This window comes from Sarcophilus harrisii, chromosome 2 (assembly GCF_902635505.1).
Source record: "Sarcophilus harrisii chromosome 2, mSarHar1.11, whole genome shotgun sequence".
NCBI lineage: Eukaryota > Metazoa > Chordata > Mammalia > Dasyuromorphia > Dasyuridae > Sarcophilus > Sarcophilus harrisii.
The window spans coordinates 492264978-492286653 of NC_045427.1; the positions used below are offsets into that span (position 1 = coordinate 492264978).

Below are 21676 nucleotides of genomic sequence, written 5' to 3' on the forward strand. Positions count from 1 at the left end.
TTTCCCCAGTATAGATGAAAAATGGAACAGGATTAGGCACATTTCTATAATGATTTTTTATTATGAATGACTGTGGAACCATCTCATTTTAACCACATCACCTAAAAGTAGAATATTATCCTAGAATTTAAAATTGGGAAGAGATGAACCAGTTCAAGTATATGCAAAGGAAATCCATATGAACTACTAAAGTAATCACCTCTAAGTGATACAACTTTGAAAGCATTTAAGAAGAATTTTTAAACTAGCTTAGGGAGAAGAAGAGAACAAAGGGGAAAAATTTTTTTTAAATGATATTATTCAACAAAGAAAATCCAAAAGACAGCTGTAACAATATTCTTGCTGATAGTCTTTGTATTTATCAAGTGTAATATTAATGAAAAAGGAAATGACAGGATTTCAGAAATGATTATCTATAGCAACCTATATTTTCAATTGTCTGAAAGTCATAAAGAATATAAATTTTACCATATTTATTGCATGATAATTGGCCAATCACATTTAGTTTGTAGAGTAAAACTCAGTTTAAAAGACATTCCTCTTATTATTGTTCTGTAAGAAATAACCAGCAGGATGAATACAGAGAGGCTTGAGACTTACATGAACTGATGCTAAGTGAAATGAGCAGAACCAAGAGATCATTATATACCTCAACAATGATACTGTATGAGGATGTATTCTGATGGAAGTGGATTTCTTTGACAAAGATAAGATCTAACTCATTTTCAATTGATCAATGATGGACAGAAGCAGCTACACCCAAAGAAAGAAAGTACTCACTGACAGTGTTACTAATTTTATGTGCTAGTGGAAATTCAAAAGTGACAAGCATTTACAAAAGAAATGTAAACTGTTTACATTTTTGTTTTTCTCCCTGGGTTATTTTTACCTTCTGAATCCAATTCTTCCTGTACAACAAGAGAACTGTTCAGTTCTGCACACATATATTGTATCTAGGATATACTGTGACGTATTTAACATGTATAGGACTGCTTGCCATCTCGGGGAGGTTGTGGAGGGAGGGAGGGGAAAAATCGGAACAGAAGTGAGTGCAAGGGATAACGTTGTAAGAAATTACCCAGGCATGGGTTCTGTCAATAAGAAGTTATAATTATTAAAAAAAAGACATTCCTCTGATAAAAAAGACATTCCTCTGCATATATTAAGATCATTCTGTAAACTCCATGAAGGTCCCTGGCCATCTCTCTCAATACTCCCTGATTCCTTTTTTTTCAATATGTTAAAATTCCCAAATTTAAGAAATAAATTTCCCCAATTACAGTAGAAGTTGACTGCCTCCTAATGTCAGATAGAAAGACAGTTTTATATAATCAGGAAACCATTACTAAACCACACTGTAGAAAAAGTTACTTCTGAGATTTGTGGAGAGAGCTAATCATGTACTCAGTCCCAGGAGGTGAAATTTCTTGAATTTATTCTTTCTCAGTTTGGTAGCACCTGTAGTCCTTTACCCACTGACTGTGTTACAAATTTTATGTGCTAGTGGAAATTCAAAAGTGACAAGCATTTTAAAAAGCATCTACTCTGTGTTGAGCACTGTGCTACAAGATAGTGATACAATGTCAAGAATGAAAACAATCTCTCTGGTCCTCACAAAGCTTATGTTCTATGGGGATGAAAGCATATAGATAAGAAAATACAAGAGCTGTTTGAATTTATATACATATAATTTCAGTTTTGGGGAAGGGAATCAAGAAAGGCTGTGAGTAGAAAGTGGCACTTGGATTGAGTTTTGAAAGCATATTGAAATTTGAGTTAGAGAATATGGATTATGTCCTATTTGCTAGTGCTGTGATCTTGGACAAAAGCACTTCAGCTCTCTGGACTTAGTTTCCTCACTTTTAAAATAAAGTGTTTGGATTATCTGATCTTTAAAATTCTATGTATTGGTTGGGACTTGCACTATCAAGTAAGATTTTGCTCTATTTAAGCTTCTCTCTTTTTTATTTCCCTTATTTAATTTCACTTCCGCAATTATTATGAAGATTGATATGAGCTTCTTTTATGCACCTAAGCAGCTAGTTTTTTTTTTTTGTGTGTGTGTGATAAAGACACTTTATAAGGAGATTTGGGGGACCTAGTAGTAGTGTAGTTGGGAATTCCAGGAGGGTACTCTGGTAATGCAATGGGGAAGTTAAATGTGAATGGTGACACATTTAGCTGGTAGATTTTGTCTTCTAGCTTCATCTCCATTGCTGGCTCAACAACACCAGTCAGGGATTCCATTTTTATTTGTATGATAAAGGCTTTATAGATTTAAAAAAATCTGCTAAGAATCCCTCTTCATGGCAAAAGTGTATAATATCAGCTGGACAAGGCATAGTGTCTTACCTCTTTTTTGGTCCCTGCTTTTCCAAATAGAAAAAAAAATACCAAATAATTTGTTTATTGCTGTTCACTCATTTTTATCTCCTTATGATCTCATTTGGGGTTTTTTGTGGCAAAGATACTGCAGTGCTTTGCCATTTCCTTCTCATTTTACAGATGAGAAAACTGAGGTAAATAAGGTTAAGTGACTTGCCCAGAGTCACATAGCTAGTAAGTGTTTGAAATTAAATTTGAATTCATGAAACTGAGGCTTCTTGATTTCAGGTCCAGGATTCTATCCACTGTGTAACCTAGCTGCCCAATAAATTTTTTTTACCACCCTCAAACATTTAATAATAACACAAATGCTAATAAACAGATCTTTCCTTAGGGAGTATAGAATCCTAAGCCACTCTTAGAGGAATGGGGGAAATAAGGGCAAGGAAAATTACACTGTCCATGTCCTCAACGTTTTTATACAGGTAGAATCACAGACATTGAGTGAATTCTAGAGGTGGGAAAACCTTGGAGAATATTTATAAATAAGATTAGGAGGACTATTGTCTAACACCTTAATTTAAGAGATAGGGAAACAGAGAAGGGAAACAATTGTTCAAGATTTAGGCAAGTAATTTGTGAAACCACCAAAAGTCACTTTTAGCTCTTTTGACTCACAGTCCAGTATTCTTTCCATTAAGAAAAAGGATTCAAGTTAAAATACCTATTTTATAAAGAGAGAAAAGAAATTACAGAAGGGCAATATACAGTTTGAGGAGTGGTGTGTGTGTGTGTGTGTGTGTGTGTGTGTGTGTGTGTGTGAAGAATCCTGGCTCTACAGAACCAGGAGATCATTGTACATGGCAACAACAGCATTATATGATGATCAATTCTGATGGACATGGATCTCTTTTCAACAATGAGATGATTCAGACCAGTTCCAATGATCTTGTGATGAAGAGAACCATCCCAGAGAGAGGACTATGGGAACTGAGTATGGATCACAACATAGCATTTTCATTCTTTTTGTTGTTATTTGCATGCATTTTATTTTCTTTCTCATTTTTTCCCTTTTGATTTGATTTTTCTTGTGCAGCAAGATAATTGTACAAATATGTATGCATATATTGGATTTAACATATTTTTACCATGTTTAATGTATACTGGATTACTTGCCATCTAGGGGAGAAGATGAGAGGAATGGGGGAAAATTGGGATACAAGGTTTTGCAAGGGTTAAAGTTGAAAAATTATCCATGCATGTTTTAAAAAATATATAAATAAATAAAATGGAAAAAAAATCTTGGCTCTACCTTGGTATGTGGGGTCGTTGGTGAACTGATTAGATATTGATAAACCTTATTATTTTACTTACTAGCAATATTTAGCTTTTAGCACTGAGAACTCATCATGGTTGATTTGGACAGTTTGAGTGCTCTGCTTCTCTGATGCTTCTGCTTCCTTTAGTCATTGCCTAGTTCCATTAGCATGGAATCTCTTAAAGCACAGTATTCTAGGCGATTGCCTCATTTTGTATTACCCATGAATGGTATATATTATACCATAGCAAATAAAATTCAAAAAAGAAAACCAAGAGTATTAATAATTAGCATTTAATATTAAATATGTAACATTTAAGGTTTACAAAAATATTTACAAGTATCTCCTTTTATTCTTACAATTACTCTGGGATATAGGTGCTATTAAAATCCTTATTTTATAGAAGATGAAACTGAAGCTGACAGAGATTAAATGACTTGTTTGGGGTTACATAATACCATGTTGGTTTTGCATAGAAAATGTAGTTATTCAAGTCATTTATTTCTCACAGTGTGGTCTGACAATTTCTGAGGGACCTCAAAACCCTTTCAGGGGATCATGAGGTCAAAACTATTTTCATAATACCACTAAAATATTTTGGTTTCTAATATGGTAACTATTGATAGCTAAAACAAAATAAATAATTTTTCTAAGCATATTTAGAAATTCTTGAGACTAAAAAGTTGGAGAACTATCATTTTAAGTTATCATTAAACCATTATAACCTTTGTGGCTCCCTGTGGGTTGGTCAGACTCCAAAAAGTAGCACAGATGAATAGAGGCAGTATAGGGCTCGAAAGCAATGGACTTGAAATAAGAAGACCTGGTTTTATGACAATTTGACATTTACTAATCATCTGATAACAGGCAATTCCATCAATGGAAATTAGCTCTTTTTCAGTTAACTCTGGACCAGAAATGTTGGAAGGTGTAGCCTGCCATTATAGGAAACCATAGGCTGGAGCAATTCACTTACTCTTTCTGGATCTCAGTTTCTAGATCTGCAAAGTGGCTATAATAACACTTAGATAATGTGGAATAAGATGGTGATAGTACTTTGTAAAAGTATTTTTAAGTATTATTTAGTATATTAGTAAAGTGCTATTTATATGTGAGTGATAATGAGGAAGAAGATTAAAAAAACTTTCAATAAGTCTCTCACATTAGATATTAAAATAGTGAAAATATATTTATGGGGTTAGTCAGGGATCCTGTTTTAAAAATAGAAGAAAGAATCAGGAAACAGACTTATCCAGGACAAAATGTTGAATGATCATTTATTCTATTTTACCCATTTATGAAACACCTAACATGTTAGAATATAAGCTCTTTGTGAATAGTTTTCTTTTGTGATATTTGAATCCTCAGTGCCTAAGACAGTGTCTGCTATATAGCAGGTACCTCATAAATTACAATTGGTGCTTGTCAATTGGTATATACAAGGTACTTTTCCAGGATTTTGAAAAAAGTATATCTTTGTTCTGAATTTGAATGACCACAGAACTCCCACTTAATGTATTTCTAGCCAGTGGTTAATGATACAGTCTTTCTGGACACCAAGCCTGAAGATACTATCACCAAGAAAAGATGGAACCAGTAAAGAACATGAGGAAGTATAATCTGCTGTTATTCTAATCTAAGAAAACTTTGGTAGCCTATGAACTAACTAGAATGGTTGAAAAACATTTTACTGTAGGACTGAGAGAATGGTACACAAAAATGGGGAAAAATACAGAGGGAGATATTGAACTATGGAAAAGTAGACAATGTCTGCCTATCTCCTGGAAACTTACTGTCTGGTGATCAATGGCTGTTGTTGAATTCAAGTAGTTTTTCTTTTCTTCTCAATCCCTCTGATTAATAAAACACCAAGTTCCCAATCAAAGTTCAGTTCTGGTCAGTGGGGCAGGATAATGACTGGTACTTCAAGATTCTAAAGATATCAGCACCACAAGTTCACAGAAGAATCACTGCTACATTGTGTTCCTGGAGAGATTTAAAAATTATCTTTGGATCCCATGGGACCAGCTAAGACCCAATTAATTAGCTCAAGGTGGGGAGAGATCACAGTGCAGGAAATAAAGGGTCAAATAGGTGAGGTTGGGATTGTGATTTACTAGTTCATTTACGGGTGCTAGTTTTTAGCATCTGTGCTCTACAGTAAACTAAGGAAAAGTCATGGCTTCTTACCCTTGTTCTGCCATTTGCCCCATTATCCAGAAGACCAATTAAAAAGGTACAAAATACCTGCTTGGGGATTTGAGTTATTGTCCTCCCTGATTGGTTAGAAAATTGGAAGAAACTAAAGAGGTTTTCTAGAAAGTAGGCTATGGAGAATATTTATTTCCTATACCCAAGATACTAAGTGTCAGGGGCTTAACAGGGATTATTTATCATTCATTTTGATGAATCCTTTTCTTAAACATGATTGATTTGAAAAAGGAAGAGGGGAAAATCTAATTTATCTATTGTTATTTAATAGATATTTTTTTATGACAGAATTTTCCTATTTTTTAAGGAGATTGAAATAACTTAATAATGCAAAATCATATAGATTGATTTTCCTCCTTTGACTAGGGAATATTTGAAATGAACCTGAATCTTGAAGGAGTTGGTTATAGGCAGTTGTGAAACTCTCTAAGCATGGTTCAAATCTGCCTTTAACTTCTATGATGATTCTAGGACCAAAACCACTGTGATGAGGAGATACTATGTTGTGAATACAACGTGGTTGCAAGTGCCTCCTCAAACTTCTAGTTTACTTAGGCTCATAGCAACTGGACTACAAAAAGGAGTCTTCTACCACTCCATTCTGAGAGTGACTTGCCCCCATTAGACCAAGTTCATTGAAAGCAGGGACTCTTTGTCTTTCTTTGTGTCCCCAGCACTTAGTGCCAGGCACATTAATAGACATTTAATTAAATATTTGCTGACTTGACTTGATGTTTTGCTAAATATTGATTAGCAGAGACATATTCTTTTCATGGGGTATGGAGAATAAGAAAAAATCTGAATTGCACCTACAGCTGACTAAAATTACATTAATAATATTATCTGAGGCTCAAACAAGGATATATAGTCAACAGGATATTCTTTTTGCGCAATCTTATTAAAAGTGTATTTTTCTTGAACTTGAGGTGGTACTAGAATATTTGGGAATACCAATTAATCAACAAGAATTTGTTAAGTACTTGCTATGTACCTATATTAGATACTGGTAAAGCAAAAGCAAAAATGAAAGAATCCCTGCCTTTAAGGATCTTATATTCTACAACAATAGACATTGTTGTGGTGCCTATTTTTTTTTTTTTGAACACTAATTTTTTCTGTTCTTGTTTATTCTTTATTCTCAAAGAGAAAATATGACATCAGGGAGATAATGCAATGACATGCAAGTGAATTCTATCTGAATGAGGGAGGGCTGGGTCCTTTGACAAAGTACAGATTAAAACAATTGGAAATAACCCTGTGCAATGGAAGGCCAAGGCCAAGGCCAAGGCCTTTGTAAACTAAGGTGTTAAACAGGTAAATTTGTACTATATTGAAGAAAGAACCCTCATCAATGAGATCATAGGTTCACTGGAACATTTACTCGTCATGTACAAGGAAAAAAGGTAATCATAAATATTTTTATCATATTGTAGAATCTTTAATCTATGTCTTTAATAATTTTAATTTTATTAAGAAAATATAATTTTATATGTTAACTCATTTGATCCTTACCCAAACCTTTTGATTGAAATCCTATGTAAAAGACAGCATGGTATAGTAGATATAGAAGGTAGGAAGACCTCTGTTTAAATCCTGGATTTGACAGATATTAGTTATGTTATTATGGACTTGTCATTTAACCTCTCAGTGACCCAGGCAACTTTCTAAGGGTACAAGTTATTGAAAAGGAACCAACATTCATTAATGAGTTTCCTCATCTAGGAATTTCTGATATGAAAGAAAATAGGTCACTATATTTTATAGGCATTATAAATATTATTATTTTCACTCTACAGATAAGGAAACAGACTCGGGTTAAGATATATGGTTATGGTCACATAGCCAGAAAATGGAAGAGTTAAGATTTGAACATAAGTCCATATTAGCTCCCAAGTCCCATACTTATTTCATTATAATATCCTACCTTCTAACACAACCCATGGGTGTCTTTAGTACATGACATACATTAATTGTTTTAACCAACAGAAAAAATAACTATCCCAAACCCATCACTATTTGGTGACTAGCCTTCCAGTGATGAGTTATCCAGGACTTGACTGGTTTATATTCAAAGTCTTTTCAACTTGCCAGCATTGTATACTTCACTGATATGACCTATGAGAACCTTGAATCATTTCTGAGGCATCAAACTAAGACCTTACTGAAGGTTTTATATGTTATTTTAATATTTTTTCTTTTAAAATTTCTTGTTTATTTAAAAGGAATAAAAATTAGATGTTATCTTACCAGCAAACTCAGAGTGGGGATTCTATTTCTTTTAGGACTTGTTGAAATCTGATGGCAGGAGAAAAAGAAACCCTTTAATAACAAATAGTAATAAAAATTCAAATTTTTGTAGTTTTTTTTTTTTTGTGATTTACAAGTGCTTTTATTACAACAATCATGAGAGGTAAGGAATAAAAGTATTACTATGCCCATTTCAAATATGAGAAAGCTGAGACTTAGAGAACTGAAATGACATGTCCAAGGTCAAAGTTTGTAAATGTTGACATTAGGATAGGAACCCAGAGATAATTTTTCTTTTACCCTTATGTTTATAATTTTAATCTTTTATTGAAATGTCAAGCAATGACTGTCAAATAATAGAGAAGTGAGGGGACATCCTTGTTTTACCCCTGTTTGGAGTAGGAAAATTTTCAAGTATTTCTTCATTACAAATGTAGTAGTCCCTTTAGAATATCCTAGCTTGTACTCACATTTTAAGTGTGATTAGCTTTCTCTGCTGGATCAGGGATTTACTTCCTCTCTCTAAGGTGATCATTTGCTCTGGACTCATGTATGTAATATAAGCTGAGTTTACTCCTGGGGGACCCTGGTCTCCAATGAGAGAATCATTCTGGGCCTAGGATTCATTTTAGCAAACTTTTCAGCTAGTTAAATCTTCACCCTGGTACCCTGGAGACTAATTATTAGAAGCTTTGATTTTGACTCATGTTTATTTAGATCTTCCAAAAATGGCAGAATAGAAAAGAACTCAATGTGTAATGGTAATGGGCTCAAAAGACCCATGGCACATATTTACAGGACAGTTTAAAACAAGATTCAGTAACCATTTATACTTACAACACTATTAAACTTTTATGGGAGACTGGCACTCAAACCTCACCAGAATGTAAAGCAATTTATATTCTTTTTTTTTGACTATTCAAACAATTTCATGTTGGACCCATTCCTCTTTGATGAAGAAAATCCTATAGCAACCAATCAGCTCCATTCAATGGACTCACAAGGTCATCTTTAAGATGGACGTATGAATCTGGAGAATAATATTTATTTTTTACTCAGAAAAGGAAATACAAAGTAGAAAAAGCATCTAGTAGTCTAGGTGCAAGCTTTCCTAGATGACTCCATGATCTATTTTGAAGAAGTGATGAGGTGAGGGGAATAGTATAATCTATTCATTCCCCACTTCTCTTTCCCCCTCCCAAATTCCTTTTGGACAATCTAGAAAAAGCAGGCATTACTTGCCGCAAAGGAGAATTAAAGTGAGAGACTGATCTGAAATCTCTACCTTGTTTTTAAAGACTTGTGGAGTCATTGGCTTCTCTCACTTAGTAGTTTATGAAAGAATCTTCATCACTTCATTTCAAAGGCTCACATTTTTTGGCCCTAAGATACCACCACATGGTTGGAAACAGAATTTATCAACTCCATTTCACGCAAGGCTGAGATACCTTAACATGTCAAGTAGAATCAGCAATGGCAACTTAGCACAAGCTTTATGGAATGGCCTCTGTTGCACACATATTGTTATTATCATCATTATGATTAGCAAGTTATCTTGAACCAATTGATTAGTGTGTTTCTCTTTTCCTCTTATCTGTTGCTTCACTAATTATTGTCATCATTCTGGGTTACATTTATTCAATTATTCTGTCTCTCAAAAGGCTGTGTCATTTTTTGTCTTTGATCTCTTCCCATAGCACCTAGCCCAATGCCTAGCATATAGTAGGACTTCAATTAATGTTTGTTAATTGATTCAATAGTTATTAAGCACCTACTATGTGCAGAGTGATGTGCTTTTCATTGGGACAGATATAAAGATTAAACTCTGTCTTCATGAGATATACAGTCCAGGAAGGTGATGGACCATATACAAAAATAGCTATAATCTGCTCCTTTCTTCCCAATACAATAAACATGCACAAGAGTAGTGAAATGAACTATTATGAGGTTGGACATAGAAAAAAATCATGAAAATCAAGAAAAGTTCCATGGAAAGAACAGAATTTGAGTTGGATTTTAAAGTTTGAATGGTATTCTAATGCATGGAAGGAGAGTGTGAACAAAGATAGGCAAATGCAGTAAGTTAGTAAACATGTGTGACTTGAGCAAAAAATATATTTTAGTTTGCTTTTTGTATTCACATTTATCTGCTTTGCAGTTACTAGTCTTATATAATCTTATCATTTGAGACTTTAATTCCATCAAGATTTTGGTTTCGATGATGTATTAATTAAAATTGGACCTGTGTACATATATTGGACACACATACAAGATTTTGCAGATAGATCAGTCTTAATTATAAATGAAGTATTCCATCACATTGTCCCTATGAACTACTGAGCTCTTTCAGAAATGCCATCATTTTGGCAAAGAGTAATTGAATGACTAAAGAATTATAACATTTTATTATATTATCAAGCATTATAATGAAAATATACAGAACTCATAAAGCCCCAAAGGGTATATAGGCAATTTCCAATCAGTGTAGAGAGTTTTAGGAAAGGTCTCATGGAGAAGATGATACTTGAATTATCCCTTATCTTCAGGGAGTGATAGAGTTTTATTAGACAGAATCATCAATTCTAATGCTCACCCTACATAAATAAAGAAGGTAATTTTGCTTTTCTCTTTCTCTTCATTCTCATGAAAGTTTATAAGGCACCTTAAAACTATTTGTAATATCAGAGAATCTCATATTTGGCAATTTTATTAATTGAACCTCCTAAAAAGTAGCCCTCTAGTCTCTGCTTGAAGAGCTCCAATGAAGAAAAAGCCTGTGCTTCCTGAGGCAGCCTGTTTGATTTTTTACAATGGTAAGGATGTTTTTCCTTATTTCAAGCCTAAATCTGCCTTTCTATTACCTTTACTCATTGCTTCATATTCTTCCTTCTGGGAAGAGAAAGTGTAATAATTCTCTCCTCCACTCCAATCCCTTTTCATGGCCACATCCCAGCCTTTTAAATACTTGAAGAATGTTAATTTCCCTTTACATTTCCTCTTCTCCATGCAAAATATCCCTAGGTCTTTCAACGGATCCTTGCATAACATGTCTTGTATTTCTAGGGACTGGAGTCTTAGCCTGAAACTGAGTATATTGGATTTGGAATCAGAACATCTTGCTTCATTCTAGCTCTGACACTTACTAGACAGATGACTGTGGGTAAATTATTTATTTGAATCTTATTTTTCTAACTTTCAAATGAATATAATAATATTTGTATCAATTATTTCACAGTAATAGTAATAGTAAAAAACCCCTTATAAAATAATATTTTAAAGTGTGCAAAATACTTAAAAAAAAAACCCTAAGAAATGGTATTGTAAATAATTCCCTCCCCAACTACTAAAAAAAACTTTTTAGTATGAAAAAAGACTTAAGTACATTTCAAGTTCAGTATGAGTTAACCACATGTTTTAATTTAAAAATAAAGCTGAAAATTCCAAAAGACTCATGACAGAAAATGCTATCCACATCCAGAGAAAAAATTGATGGAGTCTGAACATAGATTGAAGCATATTTTTATTTCCTTTTTTTTCATAATTTTTTTCCTTTGATATGTTTCTTCTTTCACAACATGACTGATATGGAAATATGTTTTATATGATAGCAATATATTGTAATGCTGGAGAAACTGAAGTAAGATAGAGATTAGAGAGTTTTTAGTATTTTATTTGAAAGGGAGAGATTGTCTGGGTCCAAAACAGGATCCATGTTGATCCCAGCAGACTGAATGGGACTTGAGTCTCAAAACATTCAGCATCAAATGAAGAATTCCAGGGATTTTTATAAGATTCCAGCTGTCAGGGAAACAAAAGCAGGGGTGGAGTGAGCACTGGTGAGCGGGAATTTCCAGGAACAGACCATAAATTTGGTTCTAACAGGTGGGGGTTATGGAAGGACCATAAATTCTTGATAAGAGGGAGTGAAGAAAGTAGTCAAGCTAGAGACAGGAAGTCTGGAACAAGAGATTTGCTTATCTATATCTAAATAACTTATCTGCAGTTTACAGCTCTATGAAATGCTAATAATCAGGGTTTCCAACCCTAATTTATATCAGTTCTAATGGTCAGGTTATAATACAGTGAATAGCCAAATAACTCCATAAAGCTCACACACATGTCCAGCAGAGCTGACATAATTTAAATCATAACTTATGTTTGCAAATTACCCAAAATATGTTTCAGAAGGTAACATGCTTTATCTAATTAGAGGTATGTGACCTCTTCAGGCAAGTTATCAGAACTTTGCTTTAACAAGCTATTGTTAAACTGAATCAAATCAAATACAGTTTTAAAAATGTTTTTTTCTTCAGTAGTAAAGGCTCAATATCCAAACAAATTCCTAAGATCTTATACTCAGAATAAACAAATCTGGCATGCACAAAGCAACAGTTTCAGATTTAAAAAACTTTAAAAACTTTAAAAAACCAAATAGACCAATGAGCTAAAAGGATATGGCTTTTTCCATTTAAATAAGTTTCCTAAAATTCCTAATCAAACATTGCAGATAAATTGAATTACCAGTTAGTTTTATATGTGTATGTATATATATATATATATATATACATGCATATATACATACATATACATATATAAATTTTTTAAACTGGCTCTCAGAGGCTTTTTTCTCCTGCCTGAGTTTTTTTCAAAGCAATTAGCATCAACTTTTTGTTCTTTCTCTTATCTTATGCTAAACACATTTGCAACATTGAAATGACCAATTGCCATATTTCTTAAAACTTAACAGAGCTCTTTAATCAACAAAACAGATGGACAAAACACAAGACACTGATCACACAGACATGACATTTAACACATGCAAACTAGGGGCAAGCTCCTGCTATCTTAGGAATGCCGTGAGGGAAGTTTTTAGGGTGACAATCTTTTCCCTCTCAGAAATTCAAATGGAGCCTTTTAAAATAGGCTTCCAAATTCCAGTTTGATGCATTCTCTGCCTTCACAGAGAATGCCCAGATATAACCAGATAGTGCCAACAGACACTCAGAACCTAATAGTGTTTAAAAACACCCAGATATTAAAAAATTCTCAGAATCCAGAATTGCACCTGGAGGCACAGATTTGTGCCAACAATGCAGCATGCAGAACCAAATAGTGTTTTTTAAAAATACCCAGATTTATTGTCCAAAGATATATTTAGACCAGACTGGGTCAGATGGCAACTCCAGTGATATCCCACTGACTACCTCCCAGATTATTGGTTTGTCAACCTGTTTTCTGGGGAACTAAATGCTAAGCGAAAGAAGACAGCACAGGAAAAAAAAAACCACTTACCCTGCAGGGATTTTTAAACAGACTCTCCTATGGCCAGGTGAAGGTGTCCACAACAAGCCTTGCCATGGCCAAAAACTGCTTTCTCTATGGAAACTCTGAAGTAATCCAGAGGGCCAGCCTTTCCAACAAAGAGCCCAATGCTCCAGGCAGGGACCTATAGGTCTCTAATCTCTAATCCTGCTCTCATATCTCATTGGGGAGCTTCCAAAATGCAGTGCCAGAGAAACTGAGACAAGATAGAGATTAGAGAGTTTTTAATATTTTATTTGAGAGAGAGAGATTGTCTGGGGCCAAAACAGGATCCATATTGACACTAGCAGACTGAGTGGGACTCAAGTCTCAAAGCATTCAGCATTGAATGAAGAATTCCAGGGATTTTTATAAGACTTCAGCTATCAGGGAATCAAAGGCAGGGGTGGAGTGAGCATTGATGAACGGGAATTTCCAGGAACAGACCGTAAATTCGGTTCTAACAGGTTGGGGGTATGAAAGGACCATAAATTCTTAATAAGAGGGAGTGAAGAAGATAGTCAAGCTAGAGACAGGAAGTCTGGAACCAGAGATATGGTTACCTATATCTAAATAATCTATCTGAAATTTATGGCTCTATAGAAGGATAATGGTCAGGGTTTCCAGCCCTAGTTTATATCAGTTCTAATGGTCAGGAAGGGGGATTGCAATCAGGGGAATTGAGGAAGAACAATTCAAGGAACTGAGGAAGAACAATTTAGGGAAATTGAAGGAGAACAATTTAGGGAACAATGAAAAGAAATGGTGGCATAACAATATAACCTATATCAAATTGCTTACTGAGAGAAGAGAGGGAAAGGGGAGAAAAATTTGGAACACAAAATTTTATTATTCTTTTAATTTTTATTTTTTTCAATGTTTAATTTTAAAAAATGGATGTCAAAAATTGTGTATGTGTTTGGGAAAAATGCTATTTAAAGAAAAAAAAGGACAAGTAGGATTTGGGAGAAAAATGCTAAGATGAAAATAGTAGTTAGCATTTGTATAATGCTTTAATATTTGCAAAGCACTTTACACATCTTATTTGATCATCACAACTACCCTGGGAGATAGATGCTATTATTAACTTTGTTCTACAGATGAGCAAACCAAGACAAATCATTGTCTTTGAGTAAAGAACAGAGCGTTTTGGTGTGGGTAGAAGTAGAAGTAATACCTCTTCTGTGGTGTGGGTAGAAGTAGGTATCTAAAAGGCTATTATGGAAAAGAAGGATTAACAATGTTCTGCTTGATCCCCTAGGGCAGAACTCAGGTGGATACATACAAACTGTAGAGAAACAGATTTAAACTCAAAAAAAGGAAAAATCACTTGACAATTAGAGCTTTTCCAAAATTCAATGAACTTCTTACAGAGGTGATGCTATATCTATTATTTAAAATACTCAGGCTGGATGACCACTTGTCACAGATGACTCAGATTAGAGTTGAACTCTATCAATCAGTTAACAGGCATTTATTAAGTGTGTAATATGTGCTAGTTACTTGGGATATAAAGAAAGGAAAACACACAGTCCATATCCTCAAGGAGATTATATTTTAGCAGAAGATTTAACATGCTGATAGCTATGTACATGCAAGATAATTACAGTATAAATGGGAACTCCAAAGATTGAGATTCTATAAGAAAACAATTTAACAATTCAAAAATTTCTCATAAATAAAAAAGTTAGGGTTGTATGAATAAGAATAGTTATTTATTCTATTTAGTAGCACTTCCACCCCTTGCTAGTTTTCTCAGTGCTGATTTTACTTCCTTATTCCTCAGTGTGTAAATTAGAGGATTTAGCAGTGGAGTGACAACTGTGTAAAACACAGCAACTGCACCATCCAGGGGGCTTTTGGAGCCAGGTCGAAGATAGATGAATATACAGGGAACATAATATACAGTAACCACAGTCAGATGTGAGCCACAGGTGGAGAAGGCCTTGTGCCTCCCATCTGCTGTACGGATCTGTAGGATGGCATAGACAATATTTGCATAAGAAAGCAGGATCAGCAAGAAGCAGCTGGCAGCCACCACCCCAATGTCTACAAAAGTCACCAGCTCATTGACAGTGGTATCAGCACAAGCCAACCTCAGTACTGCAGGGATGTCACAGAAGAAGTAATCTACCTGATTGGGACCACAATAAGGCAATTGGAAAGTGAGGGTGGCTTGGATAGCACCATGGATAGAGCCAGCCACCCATGCTCCAGCCACAAGCATTGTGCATAAACGTCCATTCATTAGCACAGGGTAGTGTAGAGGTTGACATATTGCCAGGTATCTGTCATATGCCATTAAGGTATAAAGAAAGCACTGAGTGCTTCCCAAAAAGTGAAAAGAATAGAGTTGGGCTATACAGCCTCCAAATTGAATAGTCTTACTGGCAGGAGTGAAGCTGAGCATGATCCGTGGAACAATGACTGTAGAGAGCCACATGTCTAGGAAGGAGAGGACACCCAGAAGTATATACATGGGGCGAATATGGAGCTGGGGGTCTGTCCATACTGTAAGCAGGATGAGCATATTCCCCAGTTGTGTCAAGATATAAATGACTAAGAAGACCAGGAAGAGGAAAGTCCTTAGATTTGGTGGGTGAGATAATCCCAAGAGAATGAAGTCGGTCAGTTTGGTCTCCATTGAGTTATTTTTGGTCTTTTCCATGTTCTGCATTCTCCTGAAAAGGAATTGTTGAAGCGTGAGAAATGAGGGTGAGAAATCCCCGGGCCAGTGTGGTGTTTCAGGGTTTTGCAAAAGAATTTGCAGTCTTGAATGCAGGCCAGATTTGTGGCAAAAACAGGTTTATTACACTGTGAAGAAACAACTTCCCAGCAGGCCAAATCCTGAAAGGATTTTTAGCAAAGTTTTGGGGGTCAGCCTTTGATTATATTGGGGTTTTATGGCCTGAGGCTAGGGAGCAATCTCCAGATGAATTTGAGAGACTAATTTTCAATTCAATAAAGGGTGACGATTATGCCCCAGGCCAAGATCTCCAATTGAATTGTAGGTGGAGATCTTCATAGGAGTTTCTCCTAGAAACAGGAGGGTGGGGCTCCTCCCAGAGGTCAGGAGGGGTTGAGATTTTAGAGTTTCTCTAACTCAGGTCAATTCCACCTCCCCCCTCCTCCTCCAAAGGTCAGGGGGACACAGTTTACTTCAGAATGGTATGTTAATTCAAAGGTAATACAGCACAATGAAATGGGAATATCATCATATCTTCTTAGAAGAAGAGGAATGATGTTGAGGGAGAAGCTGTTTCAGGAGGGGATGAGATAGACCCATGCTTTCTTCTAAATTAGTGTGATAAAATCATATTCTATTTGAATTGAAAAGTACTAGAAACTATCTAGTTCAGTCTTTTTCTTTTGCAGTTGAGGAACAGATTCAGGGAGTTTAATGGCTTAAGCCTCCTTCTCCTCCTTCTTCTTATTGATTTAGGGTTAAAAAGGAATACAGAGGCCATTCATTTAGTTCCATCTCCTCATTTAATAAATGAGGAAATTGAAGTCTAGAGAGGTTTTTTTGTGATTTGACTAAGGATAAATAGATATGCTGAACCAGGATGAAGCCAGGTTTTCTGATTCCTAGTTTATTGTTTTTCCTAACTACATCACACTGAACTTCATGTTAGCTATCATACAAGCATTCCCTTCAGAGAATGGTTAGTTCTGGAAAGCAGGAGTGGACCAAATATCCGTAGCAAAGGATAGTAACAGGAGAGGGAGAGTAGAGATCATGGAATAAGAATACATCTGAATAGTAGAGTTAAAAACAGTGAGTGAGACCTAAAAGGGAAACCAATAAAAATAGTTGAGTTGATACATAAGAGGGGAAGAAAATATTCATCCCAGCTATAATCTTATAACTAACTATATTAATCTTTTTTATCTTATAAACATGAAGTCAGACTAGACAAAGGACATTGTATGAATAAATGCCATGAAGGGCTAACCTTATTCTTTTAATTACAACTTGGAAAGTCAAGTTTTATATCAAAATTGAAGAGCTGTTTCCAACTATTTTATTATTAGAATTTATCTTCATTTAATATAGTTTGAACAAAATAAAAATCTTTGACTTGGGCTTAAAGATCTTTATGCCCAAGATTTTGCTTATAATGATTTTTGCTATAGAACTTAACCTTTTTTAAATTTTAAGCAAAAGTTGTCCACTTTTCTAAAAGCAAGCTGCTTTGAACATTTGAATATGGAGATTCCTAGGTTTAATTCTGAATTGGTCAACTTAAATTTCAATCTACTTAACCAGTTTCATAGTTAAGCCTTTTGTAAAGTCAAGAATCTGTTTACTTTCTAAGCAACCCTCCAAAACTAAATGTTGTTGAGAAACTATTCACCTGTATTAGTAAAGGGAGTGTCCTCATAAGATAGTTTCCCTTACTAGTAAAATTACTGGTCACTGTCATCTCCCATAATTCTCTATGGATGACAAAGTCCTACTAAACTGATACCTGGTTTATACCTATTGATCTTTACATACCTTTCTTGTTTATGACAGGATACACTTATATTTGCTTTCTTAAAAGTCATGCTGGGAAAAGGTTTCCTTTTACTACCCTGGCCTGTAAGTGCTTCTCAAGGTAGGGGGAACTGAGAAACAATTGGGGCTATAGTAAAGGTTAGAGGAGAAATACTTTGGCAAAAGCAGTTAAAAGGAGTGATTTGGACGTTGGAGTGGTATCTATGTGGAGGACTTGATGTCTTTGAAGAAGGACTATTAAGGCTATAGTATGAAAGGACAGAAAGATTTCACATAGTAAGTAGAGTATTAATGGAATAGAGATCATAACTGCAGGACAAACAGTAGATTTCAAGAGAAAGAATTTAAAGAGAATGTTTATATACAGTTCAAAAGAAACCAGCAACAATTTATTCTTCCTCTTATTTTGGCTGTTAAGTTTCCAGACCTTTTGAGATAAGAAAGGAAAACTCAAAGTTGCTTCATAAGCTTAAAGATAATTTAAACAGGACTACCTAGCATAATTATAGGGATAAAGGATAGGGACTAGGTTTGTGATTTTTATTGATACAAGGAACTCTCAAGTGAAGAAAATACTTTTACCACTATAGATTGATAGTTTGTTTGCAAATTATAACTTTAGAGAAGTTACTGAGAGCACTGAGAGATTAGGAGACTTGCCTTGAATAATAAAGCTAGCAGGTATAACAAGCAAGACTTAAACTTAGATCTTTCTGTTTTCAAGGCCAGCCTTCTCTCTATTACACTATGCTATGTAATTATATGTCAATTTACAGAGAATTTTTCCTAACTTGGAATTCTATTGGGTTTTTCTCAGATCATCTTGTGAGTAAATTATAATTAAACATATAAAAAAAATGGGAAGAAATGGAAACTCCAGAAATATACTAAAGAATACAAACATTTAAAACCAGTAGTATATGTTCCAGATGCCATTTACATGGCTTTGTAGGGACGTGAATTTAAGAAATCAAAGTAATGTTGAAAGGATAAAGAAAATTAGGGGTAAAGATTACTTGACAAGGTTGAGCAGAAATACGTTAAACACTGTTTTTATTAGGCATAGTGAAATCCAAATTTAGCTCAGCCCTGGTTTGGGTTTTTCATGTTTGCCTGGTTTAGTTTCCAAGGGGAATATGATTTCACTTTGCAGTTCTGGCATAAATGGGAGAACACAGGTCTACTTTAGTTCTGGGGCCATCAGAAAGTGGTTCTGAAATCCTGGCAAGAAAGCCAGGTTTCAATAAGATGCACTAGGTTACTATGGAACACTTGATTAGAACTGTTATATGTTATACTATAATTTTATCAGAGAGTGGTTCAGGGTCAAGGTGAATCATCATTCACTTCCATCTGTTTTCAATGTAAATCTTCATAACAGGGTAGAGAAAGGCAAATGGAATGATGTGTAAGAGGGATGCATTATTATATTTGTTTCAACAAAAATGTGGTCCGATGCCTTCCACACAAATGATATGGCTAGGGGATAGGTTATAGAATGACATTTGGTAAAGGTAATATTTCCAACCTATCAATGAAATCATAGAATTATGGAAGTAATCCTGGACTTTTAAAAACAGTTTTCATCCAACTCCTGCCACTTACCAGCTCTATGATTTTATCCAATTCATTTAAACTACTGCAGCCTCAGTTTCTTCCTCTGTAGGAAAAAAACACAATATAGCATTGTTGTGACGGTCAATTGCCCTACAGATTTAATTTAAAAAAATATATATACTGCTCATCACTTAATGGCATGTGGCATTTCTGTGTTTAATTTTTATTGCAATTTTTTCATTAAATAAAAATAACCAAAAAAATGACATATTAGTAATTTACCTATTGCTTGATACTCCTCTACTCCCCTTACCCACAATTATAGTAAGTATTCTCTTAATTAAGCTTTAAAATTTTTTTCCTTAATATAAAAAACAAAAAACTTTTAAATCTTGATTTTTTTTAAGTGAAAAGCAAGAGTGATAAACTCTGGGGCAAAGACAGAGGAATACAGAGAGACTGAATAAGTGTACAATTGGACACATTAAAAAAATACTTGATGCCTGTAACTTAAATCTGATTTCTCTTTATGAATGTAACTGATTCTAGGAACACTTTTTCATCCCCTTAGACTCACACAGAAATGGTAGCAGAATTCTCAGAGATGCTGACCTGATTTTCAACAATAGACAGAGCTGTTCTTCAGGGAATCATTCTGTCCATTGGTGGCAAAATCCAAGTCTTGCTTTTTAAAAGCAAAATCATTTTATGGATGGAGTTCCTGAAAGCATTCTAAGATGATTATAAACCTATCAGACTATATTCCTATGATGTGGTTTTTAAACCATAGCTTTCTTTGGAGAAAGCTATCTCTAGCTCTTAGTTAGTATAACTGAGCTTCATTTATTCATGTCAAGCTCTCTAAATAGAGGTCCTTCTATACTTGTTGACTGGTAGTTTACATAGATTTTACAAATCTTTCCCTTGATATTATTAGCTAGTTTCCTTTGCTCGTTTTTCTAATACTGTCAAGAGACTAACTGATACCTAGGGGGATTCTTAGTTGATCTTGAAGTCTTTATCTCCTCAGATTTATATTCCCTAAGTTCTCATTAGCTTTATTTATTTATTTATTTTTGGACTGAGAGGAGGCAACCTTCCTAGTAGCACTGTGGGAAAGTGGCTACAGGGAATGATCTAGGTTGAGCAATGACTTAGCTAGAGTGACATCTAATTTCTATGAATCTATCCTTAGACCATTTTGAGTAAGGAAAAGAAGTGAAAATTGTCTTTCCTCCAATGTTTCTGATATCTATTTCACAACAAAAATTTGATCTCTTTGCCAAGAGAAGAGGCAAGGACACCATCTATTTGGAAAATACACTCATTTGCAAAATGCCACATGAGGATTATGGAAGATGATTATTTCCAATATTGCTTGATTGGGATAGGGAGTAGACTAGTGAGTTCACTAGTAAAGGAAACTAGCTAATGAGGAAACTACCTCTCCTAATACAGACCAAGACCTTTTCTGTAACACATAGTTTTGAAAGGTTGTTTAGAGCAGTGAAAAATTAAGTGACTTAAGTAGAGTCATGTAATATAGTGTTCTTAGTTTGGTTTTCTGGAGGTTTTGGGGCAGCCTTTGTTTCAGTAGAGTTATCACCACGAGAATAGCTTGGTGTTAAAGTCCAAAAGTCTTTATTGTTTCCTTCGCTTGGTGCTCAGCTAGCTTTCTCATGGCTTTCAGAGGGGACATGGTTTCAGTGGAGAAAATGCAGCAGGCCAGGCCAGCCACCACAAGGCTGATGTAGATGGAAATGAATTTGACTCCTTGACTCTGAGAGCTTGAGCTCCCACCTCTCAGTCTGTTTGTCTTCTCTGCCCTCACTCTGGCTGAGGCTCCCAGCTTATATGCTCTACACTGAGTATAAGCCAATCATTACATCACTAGGAAACCATTATTTGTTGTAAGATTAAATCAATCATACTGAACTTAGAGAACTATTAATCACCATGCTAAACTAGACAACCATTGATTCATCAATTCCACTGACTTAGCACTTTGTAAGAATCCTTGTTTCAAGTTCAGAGTTCTGGCCCATAACAGAGTCATACAGCCTAAATGAATAAAAGGCAGGATTTGAACTTGATCCTGGAATAAGGCCAGCTTTTAACTGCATCATTCTGTTTTTCTTATTATCCTAATAAAATAGTAAAAAGTAGCAGAAACAAAAGCAAATCTATGGAAAGTCTGGTAAGATATCCAATTCAG

At 34.9% G+C, this 21676-nt stretch overlaps 1 protein-coding gene across 1 annotated transcript; it reads right to left on the bottom strand.

Moving 5' to 3' along the window:
• Nucleotides 1–15119: 15119 nt before the first annotated feature.
• Nucleotides 15120–16071, bottom strand: LOC100920675 (olfactory receptor 10G2-like). The gene has a single exon (XM_003755823.2). The coding sequence runs from the start codon at nucleotides 16069–16071 to the stop codon at nucleotides 15124–15126; it is 948 nt and encodes a 315-aa protein (XP_003755871.1). The 3' UTR covers nucleotides 15120–15123.
• Nucleotides 16072–21676: the final 5605 nt, after the last annotated feature.

Bases quoted from the DNA above. Each gene is read 5' to 3' on its own strand.
- LOC100920675 (XM_003755823.2), bottom strand. From the start codon at position 16,071: ATGGAAAAGACCAAAAATAACTCAATGGAGACCAAACTGACCGACTTC.